We start from the raw sequence: 25,060 nt of genomic DNA on the forward strand, positions 1-25,060 counted from the left end.
TAAAGTGACTCAAAAAGGGTACCATGTACTCTTAAATTTCATTGTTGCCTAAATTGAATTAAATTGGGTGATATCTAGATTGTCACATGCATTGTATATGATAAAGCAAGGCCTGATCCTGATTTCATTGGCGTCAGTTGGTTCTTTGCTATTTACTTCCGTGGAAGTAGGAGCAGGCTTTAAATTCTGAATGAGATTAAAAAGAGAACCACAACCCCCCCCCCCACACACACACACACCACCACCCAAAACAGTGAAATCCTCAAATAACGGAATTGTCTCATTATGTCGTCTAGATTTAAGCCCTCTAGGCTGTTATGTTGTTCTCTTTCTGCCCCATAAAAATTATTTTATTTCATATTCCTATTCCATGCTTTGTTTTAGAATATAACGCTAAACGTTCAGAACTTCCAATATGGAAAATAGAAGTTATCAAAAGAAATGTCTGAGAGGCTGAAAGGATTAACAACAAAGCCTTAACACTACAGGTCTATAGGAGGGACTTGGGATAGCTCAGTGGTTTGAGCATTAGCTTGCTAAACCAAGGGTTGTGAGTTCTCAATCCTTGAGGGGCCCATTTAGGGTTCTGGGGCAAAAATTGGGGATTGGTCCTGCTTTGGAGGAGGAGGGGGTTAGACTAGATGACCTCCTAAGGTCCTTTCCAACTCTGATATTCTATGACCAAGACTACCACCACAGAAATCCTTTGGTGAAATTCCCATTAACTGTAGGATTATGAACATAAAGAGGAAAATTACACAGGGAAAAAAAAATATGACCCTGAAAAAAAGGAGGCTGCTAGATTTTTAATTTACCATGCATCTGACGAAATGGGTATTCACCCACAAAAGCTTATGCTCCAATATGTCTGTTAGTCTATAAAGTGCCACAGGACTCTGCCTAATTTACCATTGTTTGCATTATATTAATAACCTTCGAGACTATCCTCACTCACAAAGTACCGGAAGCAATTCAATAATCACATTTTGCTCTGCAGGGGGATAAGGGCTTTCATTAGTCCCACTGGTGCCCTGAAAGCACAATCTCTGCAGGGGCTGTCTTCCAGGGGCTCCTCCATCCACAGCTGGGTTTTCTCCTATCCCCTTAAGGGAATAACGTAAAGAGCACAATGTATTAAGCCTTCAGCTTTGTTAACTTGCACTGGTTTCTCTTGCCTGTGTCAGATGGGGAGACTCCAGAAGAGTTCAGTCTGCTTCCTCAGCACAGTATGCCCCCTCCAGCCCTGCAAAGCCTAGGGGAGGAGCGTGCACGGGATCAGGGGAGTATGCTGCAGTGGCAAACTCCATCTTCCATTGGCATACGCTCCCCTGTGCTCATGGCAAGAGGTGGATGCTGGGGGAGCATGTGGTCGTGTATGAAATATATATGTTTATATATAAATAATATGGTTTGGAACTCAGCAGATGACTAATAGCAATATTATACAACAGTTCAGGACAGGAAGTGAAGAATGCTGCATGAGTTGATATTACTGCGGGAAGCTAAATACGCGGAATGAAATTACCCAAATTTGGCCAGGGCACTGGAGTGAAACCTCTGCTATTACAAAAACGCCAGGGGACCCTTAATAGCTGCAAATAATCAGTATCTGAGATTTGCATCTTACCTGAATGAAGCTACCTCTGGCAGCACTTTAACATCATGGTGGAGCACGGGCTCAGTCCTGACTCAGATGGAAGAGTATCCCTACTGAATCACAGCATTACTCCTGAGGTAGTCTGTGTTTTCCCTGAATATCTCACATCCAAGTAATCTTCAGAGCCTACCCTGCTTATTGTTTGAGTTTAGTATGTAGAGGACAAGCAGCATAGCTGCAAGACAATAAAAACATTATGATATAAGCCATACAGCTTGTTGATGAGTAGGATCATGATTCGTTTTTTAATAAATATGTCTCTCAATTTTATATAATTGATCCAGTGGTGAACAGGATTATTTGAAAACATCAGCCAAAAATAAACTGGTACAAGATTCTATTTCTAGTTAACTGGTTTTGTTTATTTCATAACAAATAATTTCAAAGTTGATAATTGAAAGAACAAACGTTACCGTATTTTAGCACTAAAGTTTTGATGATCCAAATGTATTACAATCCATTTTTGATTTAATGTTTTCCATGTGTTATTTGGATGGAGACAACTTACTTCATTATTGATGGTTTATTACTCCTTGGCTGATATTTTCAGGATTATGCTGTTGTTGTCCCTGCAATCATATTGGCAACATACTTGGCAAAGCTTCCATTGATTTAATTGGGTCCATTTTTGTGTGGCACCTTGTATTAGTATATTCACGTGTACTTCTGTCTGTTTGCTTCTGCTGGTAGGTATTCAAAATCATTATAATTTATTGGGATAGTCACATACTATTAATTATTAGTACATATATAGTGCATATATTAGTATATATATTTATTATCATTGTGATACAAGAAATAAGTAATTTGCGTGGGAGATGGCTTGATGACTGCCTCCATCCTACTGTGCATATTCATAGCACCCCAGTGCAGCAGCACAAGACCTATGTGTAACACCGACAGACCCCAGTGGGCAGGACTGAACTGGGGAACCTCTGGAGCTTAGTGCATGAGCTTCTACAGCATGAGCTAAAAGCCACTGCCTCTTAGCTAAGGTTGTAAAGCAGACTAATTTTATTTCTCTCTCAGTGCCACTAAATAGGACAAAACACCACACCCAGGAGGTGTGTGGGTTACATATGCACCACTGAAATTCACCTTAAGCTTTATTTTAAAGGGTGAACTTTATCCAGAGTGAACAAAAAGGGCTGTTGCAGTCAGCGCATTTGGATTAGCCTCTAGATCATCAAAGGTGAAAAGCAGATATTGAACAAAATTAGTGGTAAAATCAAATGCACCCTCTCTCTCCCTTGATGCTGGTGTACTCTGTGCCTGTGAACTGGTCTTTTACGGTGGACCAAATATCATGCAAGTCACATGGAAGACCATCCTAGAATGAAGAATATGCATCAGTCAAACAAAGACAAGGCCGTTTGTCTTCTTTTTCTTTGTGTTAAAACTAAGGCACTCCTCTCTGGAATTAGAAAGACTAGCAAATCTGAGAGCATAATTTTAGCTTTCTGAGTCTTGAAAATCATTCTGTGTCCTGTTCACTGTGCTGTGGTAGTGAACACATTTTTCCTAATGTGGTATTAGGTAAATGTGCCCTCTGCTCCTGTGTAACAAGTATTTTTACTGAATGCCGGTAGCTACAAAAGTTGCTGCTCTAAAGATTTCCACCTGTCTTTCTGTGCCCCAAGTCTGTGCACATGGTTTTAATGTCTATTGCATATGGTAGTTTTCCTATTACTGTAATTCAGGGTACAATTCATAGATAGACAGTTATATAGAGAGTTGATTAGGTATAAAAAATAAAGGGCAAATCTCCACAGATTTTACAGCACATTAATGTTTTACTGTTGCTGTTGGTTATTGGTAGAGGAGAAGGAGAAAATGATGTGCTGAAAGGCAAAAAAGCTCCATTAATTTGCCCTGAAAACTCAACTGGATTTTTTATTACAGAGGAATTGAAAGATCTGCAAATGGCTTTTATTTCTCCTCAGCATCAGCATTGTTATGAGTCTCTAAAGGAATGTGAAGGACAGTTTAGGGTCAGCATAAAGACTTATATTGAAATAAAATATTCATAGCAATACAGATTAGTGAGCTCATTTTTAAAAATGAGAAGATAGTGATATTTGTAGGTGGCAAATGGACATAGAGAAAAAGAAGAAAGCAAACTCTTCTCTTGCATTTGGAAATGTTTAAAAAAAGAGTTCAGTAAAGCTCTAGACTTAATGTTCATAAAGTTAAATAATAAGAAGAATGTGCCCTTCCTGTGATACCTCCTAAAAAGATAACATTTCACCTATGGTCTTTGAGACACTACCTTTTGCCTGTTCTAAGAATAGGAGAAAACTCAGGTATCTAATACCATTGTGTGGGAACTGTTGGGAAATACTGATTTTAGTGGTGAGCACTATAATCTAACACCTTTCATCTCACAGATTTTTATAACTGTTGACAAACAATCCTCACAATACTCTAGAGAGGTAAGAATATGTTATTAATATACCCAATATATAGATAAAGAAATTGAGCCATACAGTGGTCAATTGACTTGCCTCAAATCACCTAACAGATCAGTGGCAGAACTGACAATAGAATCTTGTTTTACTGATTCATATTCCCTATTGCTAAGTATTAGGGCTCACAGAAACAGATTAAGGTTATTTAGTCCATCCTCTGCCCGTGCAGGATGATTAGCATATAATGTCTTTGTCTCAGTCTCCTTTTAAGTAACTACCCATAAGGCTTTACTCTCTTTCCTCAAAAGAATATTACAGACTTTAACCACCCTTATGGATAGGACATTTGCCCTAATGTCCAATTGCAATTTCTCATTCCTCAACTTCACCTTAAAATTTCTAATTATTCTTCTTGCTGTTTCTTGAGCCACCTTAAAGAATTTCTCTCCTATAATGCTGACACTCTTCCAATTCTAATATATATTATTCCCATTGCCACTTCCCTGATAAAATTTCAACTCTGGTTTTGTGTGATCTGGGATAACTGATCTCCCCAAATCAAATTGTACCTGATGCATTTTACTTAATTTCACGAAGTGATCACTCTATCTATGACCTATCAGTCCTCATCCTCAAAGGAAACCTCAAAGTATAACAATTTCAAAAGACAAGCCTGGGAGCTTGCATTCATAATTTTGCTAAGCACTAATAAATGTGGACTGTACAGAGATGCTGCATTTATGGGTTATTACAATCTATAATCCACTAACAGTGCTCCCTCAAGCTGTCTTCCTTGCCCCTTCCTTTCTCCCCTGCTTATGCTAAACAGTGTGTTCCACCTTGTAGTTAGCTGTGATGCTCTAGGTATGTCTACACTGTAATTAAGAACCTGTGGCTGGCAGGTGCCAGCTGACTCTGGCTCACAAAGCTTGGGCTAATGGGCTGTTTAATTGCAGTGTAGACTTTTGGGTTCAGGCTGGAGCTGGGGACCCAGGGAGGTGGGAGCATCCCAGAGCTTGGGCTGAAGCCTGAATGTTTACACCACATTTAAACAGCCCCTTAGCCTGAGTCCCACAAGCCTGAGTCAGCTGGCCCTGGCCAGCCTCAGGTGCCTAATTGTAGTGCAAACATATCCACTGAGTACTTTTCCCAGACCCGAAGAAGAGCTCTGTATAAGCTTGAAAGCTTCTCTCTCTGACCAGCAGAAGTTGGTTCAATAAAGATGGAAACTTTCTTTTAGTATTTGGGAGCTTTTCTAGACTACATTCGCATTTCTCAGGAGCAAATCACTTTCCCATTTCTCTATTACCTAAATCATACTGAAGACACTTTATGTGCATATTCTGCCTCTGTGTAAACTTTAAAACCACAAAACTTTGTCAGATAACTTTGTTTAAGCTAAAACGAATTGGGTATTTCCATTATTAATTTTGAGGCTATTACCTTCTGATGTACTCATCAGAAACAGAACTCTGACCTTGGAGGAGCTGAAGTGCAATGAAAGCAATTCCTTGTGTGTAAGAAAGTCAGTGTCCCTCCAAAGCTATGACATGTCTGGACCAGAAAGAGCCGTTTTGGGTGCAGAGAGGACTCAATGATCTGAAGGATAGAAAGAATAGATACATCTTGCTGCTTGCCACTGCAGCTTCCTCATATTGACAAAGAGATGTATCTGAGTTCACAAATACAAGAGAACATAAGTAGATTCTCATAGGATTTGTATTCTCTCAGAGAAAAATTAGTCTTAAGGAGTATCTGTCTATGCATGTGTGTGCACTTACACACACACACACACACAATGTATTCCTTCTTCCCATGTTGCAATCCATGATACAAATGGTTCTGGTTGCGATTCTGCTCCCAGCAGCCAGCTCCAGCAGTAAACCATATTCCCTAAAGAGTTCTACCAGCAAGTCCCTTGCTTGTGGGCAATTTCTTGGGATCCAACTGAACTGAAAAATAAATAAAGCCAAGGTTAAGAAACTTTAAATGATTATGTATTTTGCCACAATCCTTGTTGTTTAAGGTCAGGCAACTGCAGATTAAACATAACTACCCTTGAAGTGCTGCTAAAGGAGAAATGGTCACTATAAAATAAATATTTTTACTATACATCAAGTGAGAGCTGCTTTATGTAATTGCACATTCTTTGTTTTTATTCTTGCAAATAAAAGAGAAGCATAATCCTAAAGCATCGGATTAGCATGATCTGTACACCCACTGTCTTTAGTTCACAACCAAATGTTGATGTAAATGCAGAGGTTTGAACAGAAAATTAGAGGCTTTCAGTGTCCTACTGTTGGAGTGTGTCAGTGAATCACTGCCATTGGTGATTAAAGAAGAAATACCTGGAGAGGTAAAATTGGATTCAAGTTCTTAAATTTTAGTGTGATACACTAGATGTGTGGTTTACTTCTGCACTGAGTGTTCTTTTCTTAGAGGGCAGTTGTCAGTAAGATTGATTAGATAGCTTCACAACTGGTAACGTGTAGGTAGATAGCTTTTACTAAAAAGCATAGACCTCAGTGTGCCAGTCACATTCTCACATAAATGGACTGTAGGCATAGAGCTTGCTTTAATTGTGACACTTCACAGTCTAACTTGGCAATCCACTCTAACACGCTTTTTAGGCAAGTAAGAAGTTTTGTTTGAGTTTTTAAGTGTAAGCCTTGATCATTTAACAAGGGAAAGGCAAGGAAAACAGAGAGAGAAAGAGAAAGAGAGAGAGAGAGAACATGAATCATCACCTGATCCACATTGACGAGGTTTATTTTATTCTAAATAAACCAAGCTATCTGTCTATATCAAAGAAGAAAATTAAGCCACATGATACAATATAATTTGATGTTTTCTACTGTCTTTCATGTGAATGGTGTTTCAGAAAGCTTTAGAGTTCAATAATACATGTGTACCGTTGAATAATGTATAATAGCACAGGGAAAGATGTTAAGAGAAACAGGGGAAAAAATATGGGTCATATCCTCAGCTGGCATAAATTGGTGTAGCTCCACTGATGTCATTGAACTCAATGTTGCTATACCAATTTACACCAGTCAGAAGCTGGCCTGGTATGTTTACAGTTGAGATTTGAAAAGAGAGACATACTCTTTGAGGCAAAGAAGGTTGTTCCAGATGGTAGGCACAATAGGGGAGAAGATTGTTTTGCACCTGTAGTGGCCAGATGTAAGAAATGACATAACTGAGTCTAGTGCTGCTGTTAGATATGCAGAGGAGATGAAGAATGGAGCAAAGAGACAAGGCATATGAGATAGGTTAGAGCAAGACTCTTGTCATAAATATAAAGGGAAGGGTAAACCCCTTTGAAATTCCTCCTGGCCAGGGGAAAGCTCCTCTCACCTGTAAAGGGTTAAGAAACTAAAGGTAACCTCGCTGGCACCTGACCAAAATGACCAATGAGGAGACAAGATACTTTCAAAAGCTGGGAGGAGGGAGAGAAACAAGGGGTCTGTGTGTCTGTCTATATGCTGGTTTCTGCTGGGGATAGACCAGGAATGGAGTCTTAGAACTTTTAGTAAGTAATCTAGCTAGGTATGTGTTAGATTATGATTTCTTTAAATGGCTGAGAAAAGAATTGTGCTGAATAGAATAACTATTTCTGTCTGTGTATCTTTTTTGTAACTTAAGGTTTTGCCTAGAGGGGTTCTCTATGTTTTTGAATCTAATTACCCTGTAAGATATCTACCATCCTGATTTTACAGGGGGGATTTCTTCATTTCTATTTACTTCTATTTTTATTAAAAGTCTTCTTGTAAGAAACTGAATGCTTTTTCATTGTTCTCAGATCCAAGGGTCTGGGTCTGTAGTCACGTAGGCAAATTGGTGAGGCTTTTTACCAAACCTTGTCCAGGAAGTGGGGTGCAAGGTTTTGGGAAGTATTTTGGGGGGAAGGACGTGTCCAAACAGCTCTTCCCCAGTAACCAGTATTAGTTTGGTGGTGGTAGCGGCCAGTCCAAGGACAACGGGTGGAATATTTTGTACCTTGGGGAAGTTTTGACCTAAGCTGGTAAAGATAAGCTTAGGAGGTTTTTCATGCAGGTCCCCACATCTGTACCCTAGAGTTCAGAGTGGGGGAGGAACCTTGACAACTCTAGAGAGGATTAAAGAACATGAAGAGCAATTTTGAACTAGATCTTGAAATGAATGTCCTGATAAAGAAGAAGGGAGTCAACAAAGGCCTGACACCACAAACAGCAAGTTAATGGCTTTCAGAGACTCTTGATGCCTACTTTAAATTGTGATAGTTGACTCTGAAATCAGGAGTCAAAAGCAGAAAACTAGCTGTGCAACTCACTAAGCAGCAAACATCTAGCTATTTAAAAGCAGTAGCCTCTGCTCCTAAATAGAATTAGCGAGATATTAAAAACTGGATCAAACATTTTAGGTAATATGAAGCAAGTTTTTTTTTTTAAATGTACTCCGTTAAGGACACCTCTTTTACATGGCAGCTCTTTAAAATAAGTCTAGCACAGAATGGAGACATTTGTCTCTAATATCTGAGGGGAAAAGTTCTGTGCAGATCAAGTATTGATATTTATGAACAATAACACTCTGGATGTATTAAGTTCTAATTGACCATAGTGAATTATCTATTGAGAAAAAGACAAAGTGTGTATGTCTCGCATAGACTTATGAGAAAAAAATATAACCTCCTGGGGTTTGTGCAATTTTATATACTGTGCAAATGGTTGAAAACTGTCCTGCTTTTGCTATAACCATGTCTATTGTAATGATGTGCACCACGTTATAGCAAGATAATAGTCCTTTATTGCCTCACTAAATAATTTAGACAATAAATAGCCTAATATTTTCACTAGTAAAATAAAAAAGCCCTGGCTCAGTACAGTTTTCTGTGATTTAACAAGCTGATCTTAACTGTGGCATTTGTGATGACCAGGGAGGCAACTGCTCACTAGCCCTTTCAGCTAAAGAACCAGATCCAGATTAATCCTTTGTGTAATTCCTTTGGCTACAGTAGTATTACACCAGAAATGACTACGGCAGTGATCAAATGACAAAAGCCAGTAGCCAATGCAAAATTAGACAAAAAAAAATTATACCTGGCAAGTCCAGTCAGCTGTATTAGTACTTGAAAACTCAGGGAATATTGAGTGGAGTAAGGGGTACTCCTATCTTTTTTAAAAAAATAATGACGTCAGTGGGAGTTTGCTGGAGAAGAACCTCAAGGCCAGGTCCTAAGATGGTTATAATTAAGATTTTTATAAGTGATGTTCAATACAATTTACCTAATGGAAGGTAGTTTCAGGTGCCTAAATAGGTTGTCAGTGTTACTTTAAAGGCTTGGATTGCTCTTTATTTCTTGACCTTTACAAAAGTGTGCTATGTTGGGTAGAAAGCAGCGCACTGACCTTCTTGAACCAAGCTGTAAAATTAATAAGCTAGATAAGAGGACAAAACAATCTAGGGTAGTGGTAGGTTTGTTTTTGTTTTTTAAATATACTGCTATAAAGTAATGAAGTAGTGCTAATGAGTGCAAGTCCCCCCAGATATGGCAACAACTGGAGTCGTCCCTGTGCTGAACTCAGAAAGTCCCTTAGGAGTTTGGCAATTACTTATACTGCATTCTGTAGGCCAGTGGAAATTCTGTGACCCATCCTTCCTTTTTTGTCAGAAGCAAATGTTCAATTTGGCAAAGAACTATCACCCTTTTTTTGTTGACAACGGCCTATATGGATCCCAGGGGAATCCCATTTGAGTTAGACTGTTCCCTATAGTCTGGAAAGTGGTGCTGGACAGGACTGTGTTATTGCCTGGAGTTATCTATATTTCTCTTTATGTTTGAATCTTAAAAGAAAATAGAACATTGTCTGTCTGAGCCATGAGTCCACTGAATATTGCAAATTGCCATGGGATTCAGTCATCATCATCATAGTATTTAGCCCTTATGTTATTGTTATTATTATGGAAAAGGATTGTTTTCCCTTTCTATTATAACAGAAATTTATAGAAATTGTTGCAGTAGAGTCACCTTTCACCATTCTCCAACGTTTTGTCTGAATTTCTTCATACTTATTTTTTTAAACTCTGTTAAAATTAAAATACATTTGGAATTTTGTAAATTGTATCTCTTGGCAGCTTGATGCTACAGACTAAGTCCAAGCAAAAGGAAATTAGAGCTATGTAAAGTCCTCTCTAAAATGCATGACTGTGATTTACAAGATATGCTTTAGTGTACCAGCTGAAATTCTAGCTTTATTAGCTACCCTAAAACTTTATAAGCTGTGTCTGTAAAGGTATGTCCAAACTTTGCTAAATGTGAGGCTCCCATTGGGAAACTGCTGGAAGCCTGAGGACCTCACTGAGCCTGCAATCCAACAAAGCACTTAAGTACACACTTAATTCCATCTCTGTTTAGCAAAGCACTTTAAGCACTTGCTTAACCTGATGTGCTTTGCTTAATCTGAACCTATACCTGAATCGATACCCATTAAAGTCAATGGACCAATTTCTGGGAGAGCTAATGGAAGTTGGCTCAGGCCTGTAGTGTAAATACAATATTTTTCTAAGATTTATATTTACTACTAAATTCAGATAAACAATCTGAAATATCTTGCTTGTGAGGCAAAATGACAAGGTGGGAAAATTCCATCCAGCAAATGTGGTAAAAGATATTAGAAATACAGCAATTCCAAACTGTTGCTGCTTGTTTGCTTCTTCTTCTTCTTCTTTAATAACTGATCTCTGAGATATTGTCTGTGTTATGAGGGTTTTATAGAAAATTTGGGCATGACGAAAAGCCATTTGGCCTGTTGAGACTTATCGTTACATCATTTGTCCCAGAACAGCACCTAGTCATTCTTAGATTGATGATGCCTCAGAAATCTTGCCTGCAAAACTATTCTAAGCATTTATTACTGTCAGAGTGAAAAAGTGCTTCCTAAAGTCTGTTTTGAGGATGTTTTTCCTTAACTTTTACTTACAATAAGCTTTCTTGTCTCAGCATTGTGCTATAATGAAAAAGTAACTGAAGCTGACATTCTCTGCACTGGCTTTCAGAACATATGCTTCAATTAGGTCTTCCTAGATACTTGTTTCTCTCAGTTACCATTTCATTTTTTTCCCCTTTTTCCTGTTCTCATACTGGAATTTAGGCAATTAATCCTAAAAATTGTTTTGCTGTCCTTCCTTAAGTGTCGTAATATATCTTACAGTATAAAGTGGCTAATGCTGAAAATAGTAGTCTAGTGTCAGACAAGCATAGTGAAACTATAATGTATAATAGTATTGCACGAGCAATGACACAGCTAGAAATTAGAAGGATTTTTTTGATAGAACTATTTCCAGCCAACCATAATTTTTTCAGAAGAAAACGTTTCATACTGAGAAATCTATTTGAGTAATTTTTGCTAGGTTAACTTCCTCCTATAAATCTGGGATTAACAGGATAACATAAAACTAGCCATATTGGGTCAGACCAATGGTCCACATAGTCCAGTATCCTGTCTTCTGACAGTGGTCAGTGCCAGATGCTTCAGAGGGAGTAAACAGAGAAGGGCATTTATCAAGTGATCCATCCCCTGTCATCCAGTCCCAGCTTCTACCAGTAAGAGGTTTAGGGACGCCCAGAGCAGGGGGTTGCATCCCTGACCATTTTGGCTAATAGCCATTGATGGACCTATCCTCCATGAAATGATTTAATTATTTTTTGAATTCCATTATACTTTTCGCCTTCACAATATCCGCTGCCAATGAGTTCCTCAAGTTGACTGTGCACTGTGTGAAGTATTATTCCAATATTTTTGTTTTAAACCTGCTGTCTAGTAATTTCATTATGTGGCCCTTGGTTTGTGTGTTATGTGGAGTATGAGGGGTAAATAACAGTTACTTATTCACTTTCTCCACACCATTCATGATTTTATAGACCTGTATCATATCACACCTCATTTGCCACTTTTCCAAGCTGAACAAACAATCCCACTGTCTTTAACCTCTCCTCATATGGAAGCTGATCCATACTCTTAATCATTTTTGTTGCCCTTCTCTATACGTTTCCCAATTCTAGTATATCTTTTTTGAGGTGGAATGATCAGAACTGCATGCAGTATTTAAGGTGTGGGTATACCATGATTTTATATAGTGGCATTATGATACTTTCTGTTTTATTATGTATCCCTTTCCTAATGGATCCTAACACTTGGTTAGCTTGCTTGATTGCTGCTATACATGGAGCAGATGTTTTCCGAGGACTATCCACAATGACTCCAAGATCCCTTCCTTGACTGTTAATAGCTATTTTTGCCCCCAATATTTTGTGTGTACAATTGGAGTTATGTTTTCCAATGTGCATTACTTTGCACTTACAAACATTGAATTACATCTGCCATTTTGTTGCCCAGTTGCCCAGTTTGTGAAATCCCTTTGTAACTCTTCACAGTCAGCTTTGGACTTAACTACCTGAGTAAATTTGTATCATCTGCAAACTTTGCCACCTCACTGTTGTCCAGATCTTTTATAAATATGGTGAACAGCACTAGGCCCAGTACAGATCCTTGGGGGACCCCACTATTTACCTTTCTCCATTGTGAAAACTGATCGTTTATTCCTACCAGTTACTGATGCATGAGAGGGCATTTCCTCTTATGCCATGACTCATTATTTGCTGAAGAGCCTTTAGTGAGGGACCTTGTCAAAGACTTTCTGAAAGTCCAAAAGCATTATATCTACTAGATCACCCTTGTCCACATTTATTGACCCCCTCAAAGAATTTGAATGGATTGGTGAGGCATGATTTCCCTTTCCAAATGCCATGTTGATTATTTCCCAATATATTGTGGTCTTCTATGTGTCTGATAATTCTGTTCTTTACTATCATTTCAACTAATTTCCCTGGAACTGAAGTCACCTGTAGTGCCTTGTTATATTAACAGTCCTCCAGTCATCTGGAACAGAGGCTGATTTAAGCAATAGGTTACATATCAGTTAGTAGTAGTCTGTGGTAGGTTCTTGAGTATTCCCGCCCACCCCCAAGAATGTTAAATTTAATTGCATTATGGTTGCTATTACCAAGTGGTTCTGCCATATTCACAGTTTGTACCAGATCCTGTGCACCACTTAAGTCTGAAGTAAGAAATGCCTCTCCTCTTGTGGATTCCAGGACCAGCTCTCCAAGAAGCAGTCATTAATGGTGTCTAGAAATTTTATCTCAGCATCCTGTCCTGAAGTGGCAATTGCCCAGTCAATATGTGGATAGTTGAAATCCCCCGTTATTATTGAGTTTTCTGTTTTTGTAGTCTCTTTTATCTCCCTGATCATTTCACAGTCACCATCAGTATCCTAGTCAGGTGGTCAGTAGTATATTATTATTGCTATTCAAATATAGAATTTCTATCCATAGAGACTCTATGGTTCAGTTTGATTCATTTAAGATTTTTACTATATTTGACTCTATTCTTTCTTTCACACATAGTGCCACTTCCCCACCAGCATAATGTATGGTGTCATTCCTATATATTGCATAACCTGATATTTTGTTCAACATCTTTATTAATGATCTGGACGATGGGATAGATTTCACCCTCAGCAAGTTCACAGATGACACTAAACAGGGGAGAGGTAGATACGCTGGAGGATAGGGATAGGGTCTAAAATGACCTAGACAAATTGGAGAATTGGGCCAAAAGAAATCGGATGAGGTTCAAAAAGGACAAGTGCAGAGTCCTGCCCTTAGGACAGAAGAATCCTATGCACCACTACAGGTTGGAGACCGACTGGCTAGGCAGCAGTTGTGCAGAAAAGGAACTGGGGATTACAGTGGATGAGAAGCTGGATATGAGTTAGCAGTGTGCCCTTGTTGCCAGGAAGGCTACTGGTATATTGGGCTGCATTAGTAGGATCATTACCAGCAGATCGAGGGAAGTGATTATTCCTCTCTATTCGGCACTGGTGATGCCACATCTGGAGCATTGTGTCCAGTTTTGGGCCCCGCACTACAGAAAGGGTGTGGACAAATTGGACAGAGTCCAGCGGAGGGCAATGAAAATGATCAGGTGCACATGACTTACAAGGAGAGGCTGAGGGAACTGGGCTTGTTTAGTCTTCAGAAGAAAAGAGTGAGGGGGGATTTGATAGCAGCCTTCAACTACTCCAAAGAAGATGGAGCTCGGCTGTTGTCAGTGGTGGCAGAACAAGGAGCAATGCAGTGGGGGGATCTAGGTTGGATATTAGGAAACACTATTTCACTAGGAGGGTGGTGAAGCACTGGAATGGGTTACTTAGGGTGGTGGTGGAATCTCCATCCTTAGAGGTTCTTAAGGCCCAGCTTGACAAAGCTCTGGCTGGGATGATTTAGTTGGGGGTAGTCCTGCTTTGAGCAGGTGGTTGGACTAGATGACCTCCTGAGGTCTCTTCCAACCCTAATCTTCTATGATTCTATGATTACCATGTCACATTGATTATCATCATTCTGCCAAGATTCTGTGATGCCTATTATATCCATATCCTCATTTAATACCAGGCACTCAAGTTCACCCATCTTAATATTTAGACTTCTAGCATTTGTATACAACACTTATAAGAACATAAGAACACCCATACTGGGTCAGACCAAAGATCCATCTAGCTCAGTATCCTGTCTTCCAACAGTGGCCAATGTCAGGTGCCCCAGAGGGAATTAACAGAACAGGTAATCATCAAGTGATCCATTCCTTGTCTCTCATTCCCAGCTTTCTGGCAAACAGAGGCTAGGAACACCATCCCTGCCCATCCTGGCTAATAGCCATTGATGGAACTATGTTTCATGAATGTATCTAGTTCCTTTTTGAAACCTGTTATAGTCTTGGCATTCACAGCATCCTCTGGCAAGGAGTTCCACAGGTTGACTGTGTGTTGTGTGAAGAAATACTTCCTTTTGTTTGGTTTAAGCCAGCTGCCAATTAATTTCATTTGATGACCCCCTAGTTCTTGTGTTATGAAAAGAAGTAAATAATACTTCCTTATTTACTTTCTCCACACCAGTAATGGTTTCATAGACCTCAATCATATCCCCGCTTAGTCGTCTCTTTTCCAAGCTGAAAAGTCCCAGTCTTATTAATCTCTCCTCATACAGAAGGTATTCCATACCCCTAATCATCTTTGTTGCCCTTTTCTGAACCTTTTCCAATTCCAATATATCTTTTTTGAGATGAGGTGACCACATCTGCAATGCAGTATTCAAGATGTGGGCATACCATGGATTCTTTTAGAGGCAATATGGTATTTTCTGTCTTATTATCTATCCTTTCCTAATGATTCCCATCATTCTGTTCGCTTTTTTGACTGCCGCTGCACATTGAGTGGATGTTTTCAGAGAACTATCCACAGTGACTCCAAGATCTCTCTCTTGAATGGTAACAGCTAATTTAGACCTCATCATTTTCTACGTATAGTTTACATGTATGCTTATAAAATTTGTCAATATTTAGCTGTCTGCATTCATGTGATGAAAGTGAGTGGGACTCGTTTTGATTTGATTGTTTCTCTTCAGATACTATCTGCACATTATCAACTTTTATCTTCTCCTCTGTACTAGGATATAGAGAATCCCCATTAGTAAATCCTCCCCTAAAGGATGTGTCTGTCCAAACCATGTGCTCCTTCACACCTGTCGGCTTTCCTTCAGCCCTTAGTTTAAAAACTTCTCTACAACCTTTTTTAATTTTATGTGCCAGCAATCTGGTTGTTTTGGTTTAGGTGGAGCTCTTCTTTCCTGTGTGGGCTCTTCCTTTTACAAAAGTTTTCCCAGTTCCTAATAAACCTAAATCCCTCCTCCAAACACCACTCATTCAGTACCTGCAGTTTTGCCTATCTAACTGGCTCTGTGTGTGGAACTGGAAGCATTTTGTCTTTAATCTCTTACCTAGTAACTTAAATTTGACCTCCAGGACCTCTCTCCTACCTTTCCCTATATCATTGGTACCTACATGTGTTATGACCACTGGCTCCTCTCCTGCATTGTACAATGAAACAACCCTTTCTATTCTGGATGCACTTAGGCAGTGTCTATGTAAGGTTAATATTTTCTTCACAAATTTGTGAATAGTTGCGTCAGTGGGAAAATGAACTAGAGAGAGATGTAACTTATGCTTGAGAAGGATGATGAATACAACCCATTGTATGCCTGCTCCAGCAAAAATATTAGTTTGGTTTCAAAGCTGCACCAGTTCCTAGAACACTACAGATCTGCTTTGCTTGACAGGCTGACCTATTCAGAGAGAATGTCTGGGCTGCCATGCAACAGAGATGTGACAGGATGCGATATTTTTCTGTTTTGTTTTGCGTTTTTTTCCCCAGTAATATTAATTCTGTATTTCTTATACCGTTGGGATTTCATAATAAAGGGTAAGAAGAGGGATAACCTTTACTTGTCCCAGGAAGGTGGTTCAGCATGTTCATTATTTCAGGGCTATCATCTGTCGTACAGTAATTAGGTTTGCAGTCCACACACAAAAGGGGTAAGCACTTGATCAGGGCCCCTATCTCGGCATGTTGATACAGTTGCACTGGAAGAAGTTGTGGTTACAGTGTTGAAGAGATATAGCCAGGGCAGCTTTTCCTGCATTCCCCTCGGGCTGACAAAATAACTTCTATACATTCCCCAGCTTGGGCAGTGCACCCTCAGCCTGGCTCAGTCACTCAGCAGCCATAGTTTAGCCCAGTGGTTCTCAAATTTTAGCAACCCGAGGACCCCATTTTGATTTAAAAATTTTCTGCGGACACCAAGCCCCCTGCTCAGCCCCAGGCCCCACCCCCACTTCACTCCAGCCCCAGTTGGAGAAACGCTGGTTTAGCCCATAAAGATATGCCATTGTAAACAATGAAAACACAAGAGAACGGAGAGTCTACGGTATTGACTGTGCCATGGGAAACATAACCTTTCACCAGCTTGGATGCTGTTTATTATCACATATAGGGACAGAAAGTCTTTGCCACGTGATGATCCATGTGCTGTGAGTTGATGGTCTTAGTGCAATTCTTAGTGGAATGACTGCTAACAGGGAGGCCAGGGCCAACAGTTTTGATGGTAGATTTGCAATGTGGACACTAAGACTACAACATTCCAAATCTCCTATCACAAATTTTGATCCTGGTCTCCTTGTTCTCAGTCACTGCAGAGAAGAAGTGAATCACATTGCAGAATGAACTATCCACACAGCCCTGGAAATAGTCCATTCATACCAGGGCTCGCACACCATAACTGAGCCCAATCCAGTTAGAATTGGCGGGCTTCATTCCACTGACTGCCCTGAGCTTTGCTTTAGGCCCATTGTAAGGATGGGGTGGGGCAGATCACAGTGATTCTTCCTAGGCTGTATCTGTTCTGTGCAGAGAGGGCTTCAGTCTCCAGGGATGTCCATCTGACACTTTTCAGATTAATAATAAATTCACATCATGGGGAACATACAGATCTGGGTATCTGCAGTCTTAGAAGATGACATGAAATTGATTGTTTGCCAAATATATGATGAGGCTGCTGCCAGGCACTCACTCATATAACTTAATACAGGATTTGGAAATATGCAGTGAAATACTGAGGGCTCAAATCTGGCCTTGATTGTTCACTCAAACTAGGGGCTTTGAAAAGAAACAGACCAATAGGGTTTTTATTATAAACTCTTCCTAAACAAATGCCTGACAAAGGACTGGTTATGTTAAATTTACTGGGCTTTCCTACAGAACAACAAATTTAACTAGAGTGGACTTGGGTGTTTTATGCACATCTTACTTTTAGACATTGCAAATATATCAGATATTCTAAAATTAGTGCTGTAATTCAATGGAAACATGGACCCCAAATCTGCTTTTAGCTACCCCATTGTAAGCCTAAAATAGTTCCATTGTGTTCTACCAGTGTAACTGAGTGGAATTTGAGCAGTGGTATTTTGCAGTACACACACTCTCCTACATTTCATTTTTAAGCAAAATGGACATCTGTTATAGGACTGTCAGCTCTTTGGTAAGAATTATCCCCAAATTTTTGCCTCTCCTTTGAATGCACCTTTGCTTTGTTTATTTTTGTTTTTAAGAAATCATTAGATCACTCTTTAAGAGGGACATTTTTTTCCTTCCTTTTCTCCTCTGAGGGAAAACTCAGCTCTGTGCTCCTTCAATATTAATACAAATATGGTTAGACACATAGGAAAGTTTGTTGTCCTAAACTGACATTGAATGGCTTTTCCATCTGTCAGAAACAGATCAACAAGGATAGAGGCCTCCAATGTGCTAAGAGATGCATTTGTTTGCTTTCCAGGATCAGTGGTTTTGGCGTGTTAGAAACAACAGGGTGATGGATGGATACCCCATGCAGATTACCTACTTCTGGAGGGGTTTACCTCCAAGTATCGATGCAGTCTATGAAAACAGCGAAGGGAATTTTGTTTTCTTTAAAGGTAAGAAGGGCAAGAAATCTAGGTGACATTTACAGGCCTGCCGACACCCCATAGAAACATTTTAAAACTTTCTTCTTATAGTGAAGTAAAATCTTATTTATTTTCACTAGTGGCTTGTCATACCCACTGCAAATTCAGAATGTAGAGAATTAGCAAATAAGTGAACAGATAAAAAAACAAGCATCTAACATACTTTGCACACTTGGCAACTATGGTTATTATTAATGATAATGCTTCATATTTGTAATTTTGGGGTATATTTTGTAAAACTAGTGAAGTCTTACTAGTAAAGACCATACAGCAATGATCTGCTATTAAGTCTTTGCTCACACTTTGTATGTTGAACTACAAGTTGTCTGGATTAAGAAAATATGAATGAATGAGATTCTTTATATTTTTTCTAGTTCTCTTTCTTCATCTCTCTTATTACTAGGGTATTTGCATATTTCTAAGTGGCATCTGTTCCTGCTGCATATATTTTATCATGTTATCTGTGCCACATTCTAATTATTTGGTCTGGAAATTATGATGCTACAAATTTGAGGTGGGAAATGAATTATTAACAGATATCCCTGTTTCATGCAAATGTCCCTAGTCATTTTTTAAGAAGAGGAAAAATCCCAGAAAATAAGGTTATGTGGATTGAATTGTTGCTAACCAATTTGGTTTTTTTTAAAGTTTTACTCCAGGCATCAGCTGTTCTTTAAAATGAAAGTTCTTAAATAGGCATCTAATTTAGATTTAATGTGAAAATTATACTTTATGTTAGATAAATAGTAGTTTATCATTGGAACCTGTTCATTGGGAATGAAACCAATGTAAAATGTAATTACTTATAAGGTAAGAATTGTGAAAACAAAGGAGAATGTGATTTGAGAATGAGGAATCCAGTTGTGAAGCTATTAGAGTTAGCTATCTGGATTGTAACTGGCTCTGTCCTTTTTCATATAATTGTGCCTATGGAAAGGCAGAAGAACAATGCAGACATTTTCCCTGCCATTTTTTCAAAATATGAACAAAGTTCTCAGGTCAAAAAATGGACCCACCTGTACTGTAGTAGAACTATGGTCACCTCTGGAGTGTGAAGGGGTAATTGTAATTGTGCAGAAATACTACACAACAGTTTAATACAAGCAATGAAGATGAATAGTGTGTTCACTTAATAAAAATAACTTGCACCTTGTTTGAGATGTAGAAGTTACAGGTCTTTGTATTTACATTATTTACCATATGTTAACACACAACACATGCCTTTTATGTCTGCATGCATGCATGTGCTAAATTCTAGAGCCAGCTCATAAAATGTTTACCATATGATAAACTGAATTTTATTTTCCACTTTAACCTTCTCAGTAACACTCTGCCTCCTAATCTTTCTCCATTATGAACAATGTTCAAAACCTCCAAGCAACAGTTGGCATTTTCTAATATAAAGGTTGTACTGTACCACAAAAAAATTGTCATGCATCCCTCTACTCCCATCCTTCCGAATAAAGCACTTGTAGGAGGGTGTTATGACTGAACTAATCAGCGAGCAAGAGGCAAAGATCTGTCAGTCACAGGTAGTGTATAAGCACCAGTCTACCCATTTCTTCCTGGTTGTTTGCCTTTTGCATGCTGGAAGGGTAGAGCAACAGCTGTCTCCGAATTCACCCGCTGTGCTCTCTTTCATTCTGCCTTATTCATTCTTTTCCTATTCTAGCCCAATAAAAGATGAAGAAGCATAGAAGCAAGGATAAAGGGAAAGGGAGAAAAAAGCAGCACAAAAGAGACATCAACTCTCCCGTGTCTGCTCTCTCCAGGGCCCCAGTTACACAGAGAGTAAAGCGGCAGAAGAGAGAGATTTACCTCCTCTGCTTCCATCCAGGAACCAAGGAATCAGGGAGGAATCAACCAATGTGCTGCATATCAACTCCTCCTCTCCCCACCTTTCGGCCTAGCCATGTTATTGTAGGGTGTTTGTTCTATCTAGGTTCCTGGTTAGGTGTTTTCTGTCTGGGTTTCTATAGGGTTGCCCATCACTGTGTTATTTAGAACCTCTCTCTATCAGTGGCCCAGTGGATTTCATAAGCCCAGCTATGAAAACCTAGAAAAAAACCTAGAAAAAAAGATAATTTTTTGAGGGTTTGGTTTTATTTGTTCATACTCAGTCATCTCTCCCGCCAGCTGTGCAATTGGATTAATGGCACTAAGGCAATTCTACTTTAAAGAAGAAGAAATATAAAATAGGAACTAAATAAAAATCTTTAAAACAAGCTTACATTTTCTAGCAGACCTGTGCTGTTAAATACAAGGAACATGCAGATGATCTGTAACGGTGGTATGGTATGCAAGTGTTATTCTCATTCCTTTAGGACAATCTTCATAATTTATAGCTCTGCTATCCCAAATTCATACTAATAAATCCTATCACCACATCCGTATATTTTCTGTATTGTCTGTCTGTGGAGACCACTGATTTTAGGGGCATATTTAATAAATTATGGCTACTTGTAAAAAATTTGCTGCTTTTGTGGAATCAAGTCTCCCTTTCTCTGAAGAGCATTGAGACTTTTGGTTTTCAATGTGAACTAGTTTTATGTCCCTTCAATATACATTAATATTTATTTATACAAGGAAAAACATTTGTAAAAATTCAGTAGTACACTTGGAGAGTATGACTATAAAGCAATGCTTGTTGTTTTGGGGAGTTGAAGTCAGCCTTCTTTCTTAAAAAGAAAAGGAGTACTTGTGGCACCTTAGAGACTAACCAATTTATTTGAGCATGAGCTTTCGTGAGCTACAGCTCACTTCTCTGAAGCCTTCTTTCTTGTGGCTCATAATGCACACAAGGTATGTGGTTTAACATAGAAGGCTGCTTATAAAAAACAGATGCTTATATTCTTATTGTTAGTCAGTACTAACATCCATACTGAATAATAATAATAAAATAACACCAGAAAGGTACATATATATTTTTAGAATGGCAAAAATGTAGATAGTAAAGTTTATTCTGTGTACCTTTTGGAATTTAAATAGTGTTAAAAATGAAACTGTCAAGACATCTGCATTGTTGAAACCTATCGCCAGCCAAATGTAGCAATGGCAAAGCTATTGTAAAATTCATACTACGACTTCCACCATAACTCTCAATAATTCTTATCCCACTACTTGACAGTTTCATTTTGAAAGCTAAAATTTACTTGTAGTGCGGCATGACGAAGCAGTAAATAGGGAAGTGACAGGGGCCAGCTAGATAAATAGGAGGACTTGGAAAAGCTTAGAGGAAAAAGGGAGGAGGACAAAACATACTGGGATTGAGGTCCAAAATATTTAAATATTGGGGAGAAGAGAGTTCCAGAATGTGAATGAGGAAGACAAAGAGACACGAGAGTAGGTTTTTTAATGGATTTTATTGCCATGAGTAGAGTTTTTCTTAATATTTATTATATTAAATACTTTAAATACTGTACACAGTACTTATAAAATGCACATACCATAATTCCATTTTTGCATAATAACTACATGAACAGAATACTCCACTTAGTTCTTGAGAACTCAAGAAACCTTTGATTAATTTACATCCTGATTATATACAAAAGGGGATGTAGTATAGTTGATATCTTCTGTGTGGTTGGTTGTAATGGTCAGTAGATAATTAAAAAGTCCAAAATAACCAATATTTACTATCAAAACCTCAGTATGCTACAGCAAACATATATACTCATTGTGTGTGTCCTGTATTTCTCACCAATTTTCAGAATGTCAACAATAGATTTTCAAAGACTTCAGGTAGTTACAATCACAGTCCATATTTTTCAAGTTGTTTCCCTGTGGTGTTGGGTATTTAGCTAATCATTATTGCAAAAAAACCAAAACATTTTGACTTTATCACATGCTTCATTCTCAGCCTGTGACCTTGCCATCCTGCTTGTTGTTATATTAGGGAATAGATGGTGAAAAATGAAACATTCAGAAGATTGACCGGACTTTATGAAACATGATGATTTATTAAAATCTATGAGAATAATAAATCCACAAACCAGACCTGAAAGGAACAACTTTGTAAAACAGATGTAGTGCTTGCTGCTGCCAAGGAGATGCATCACTTGCATTATTATATGAGTGACCATGTATCTGGAAGAAGGATCAAACCATTATTGTTCAAATAATATCTGGTTTTCTTTCCTTATTTTTATTGTAATCATCATGAATAAACAGGTCTTCAATACATTGTTCTTATAATTTATTAAAGAAACTATAAACTAAATGAAAGCAAATAATGAGTAATGTGACTTAAGTCCTCATTTTGGATACATTTTTAAGACACTTCAAATTAGCTTGCTAAAACTAGAAATAGACGGAATTAATCCTAGTTACAATCAAGCTTCCTTTGCTCTGATCTGTAACTTAAATTCCCCTTAGTATTCAGTTCTGAGTGTGAAAGCTTCAGATTCTTGCTGAGACTCTCTGAACTGCAGTCCTCCTCCCACAAAATGCTTCCCTGACCAACAGTCAACCACTTTCCAATATCATTTCTCCATGTGAGGGAAGAACAACAACAACAAAAAGCTGCGCCAGACAGAACACTTTAATAATGGTCACAGTTAAAGCGGACTAAACATATCTTAGAATGCAAATATTAAATGGTGTCTAGTTACAGCCAATAGCAGTCTTGCCTATAATTGCTAAAGTGCTCAGTGTCCTGCAGTCTCAGGTTTAAGTTCTCTCCAGTTACCCTCAACAATGAACTTGCTTAAATAAAAGTAAGAAATTTGCTAAGGAGGATTTAATTAAGAGTCTCAGTCTAGTCTTGCATTCCCGGTACACATTGCACTTTTTTCAAATGTGCTCCTGCTCCAACACCCCCTGGATATACGAAAGATATTGGGCTCAGTTATGCTGTCCTTTTATAATATTCATGTTCAGCCTGGTTATTTCAATGGTTGATCATGCATATGTGAGGGCAAAATTTGACTCATTGGATACAGCTGGCAAATATCATTTCCTAACAACTTCCTTTATTTTTACTCCTTGTGAGACATGGAAATAGTCAGTAATATTGCATACATTGTAGAACATGCCTCTTCATGCTGCCCAGCAACTGTCATTTTGAATGATCTTCTACAACAGAAATGACCTGGCATAGTATCGGTCATTGAACACCATCTGTTGTTTGCACCATAAGTACCAACTGGAAGGGTCCAAAAAGCATGATCCTTCTCTCAGTATTGAACTTCCAACTATGCTGCCTTTCTGAAGCCATCTATTTATATACAGCCAAGTGAACCAGTAGTTTTGAAACTCAGAGGTATAATTCAGCTGAGAAGGAGAACTGTGAAATACTAAAGGTGTGACCACCTGAAATGAATGTCTGAAACCCTCAGGATAGAGCCTTATCTTCCCTAGGATTAAGTTTTGTAGAACACCCTAATTAAATTAAATGTAATGGCCTTTAGGTTATCACAGACCTAATCTTTTGTGCATTTCAAAGGATCACTCTTCATAGGCTAGCACTTCTTTATTTTCTGCACTTTACAAAGCTCCCTGTAGGTCTTCTCTGAACACTTTCTTCCTCCTGCCTGGCATATGCAATAACTGTGAAGAGGATCAGTGTTTCTCAGTGTATAATGTCAAAGCTGGTGTCTTTGATTGCCTGTATCACATCACCTTCATATCCTCATCTTCCAAATAAATACACATTAACAACCTATAGAAAAGAGAGTTGACCACACCTTCCTGTTTTACACTGAGCAGCAGCCCCTGCTTGAAATGGAAATGTAATCATGGCTTACTTCCTTCTAGGAAATTTCTAGAGAAGACACCAAATTATGCAGTTGACAGCTTGAACATCTGAACTCAAAAAGAGTTTTATTGTGGTTCTTGTCTTATTGCATATTGGAAAATTAAACATAAATTATATTTATTATCTTTTTAATTAAGTAAAAAGTTCAAGTTTTATGATGAACATACAAGTGGGTTCACCACTCTTTTCCTTATGATTTCTTTTGTCACAAAGGTGCTAATAGCTGCTTCAGTATTTTTAAGGCCACATTAATGTACATAAAAAGAAAAGGAGGACTTGTGGCACCTTAGAGACTAACCAATTTATTTGAGCATAAGCTTTCGTGAGCTACAACTCACTTCATTCTTATGCTCAAATAAATTGGTTAGTCTCTAAGGTGCCACAAGTACTCCTTTTCTTTTCATAGAATCATAGAATATCAGGGTTGGAAGGGACCCCAGAAGGTCATCTAGTCCAACCCCCTGCTCAAAGCAGGACCAATTCCCAGTTAAATCATCCCAGCCAGGGCTTTGTCAAGCCTGACCTTAAAAACCTGTAAGGAAGGAGATTCTACCACCTCCCTAGGTAACGCATTTCAGTGTTTCACCACCCTCTTAGTGAAAAAGTTTTTCCTAATATCCAATCTAAACCTTCCCCACTGCAACTTGAGACCATTACTCCTCGTTCTGTCATCTGCTACCATTGAGAACAGTCTAGAGCAATCCTCTTTGGAACCCCCTTTCAGGTAGTTGAAAGCAGCTATCAAATCCCCCCTCATTCTTCTCTTCTGCAGGCTAAACAATCCCAGCTCCCTCAGCCTCTCCTCATA

The 25,060-nt window shown here is 38.6% G+C and overlaps 1 protein-coding gene across 4 annotated transcripts in view; it reads left to right on the forward strand.

The window, feature by feature from the left end:
• MMP16 (matrix metallopeptidase 16) overlaps positions 1 to 25,060 on the forward strand; it is a 241,348-nt gene that overhangs the window by 197,007 nt on the left and 19,281 nt on the right. For all 4 annotated transcript variants that reach the window (XM_084621483.1, XM_084621484.1, XM_084621486.1 and 1 more), the window contains one exon: positions 18,329 to 18,467. In XM_084621483.1, coding sequence (XP_084477609.1) covers positions 18,329 to 18,467 — 139 coding nt within the window. The remainder of the gene's footprint in view (positions 1 to 18,328; positions 18,468 to 25,060) is intronic.

The sequence above is a fragment of the Lepidochelys olivacea genome, assembly GCF_965140295.1.
Source record: "Lepidochelys olivacea isolate rLepOli2 genome assembly, chromosome: 2".
NCBI classification, from domain to species: Eukaryota; Metazoa; Chordata; order Testudines; family Cheloniidae; genus Lepidochelys; species Lepidochelys olivacea.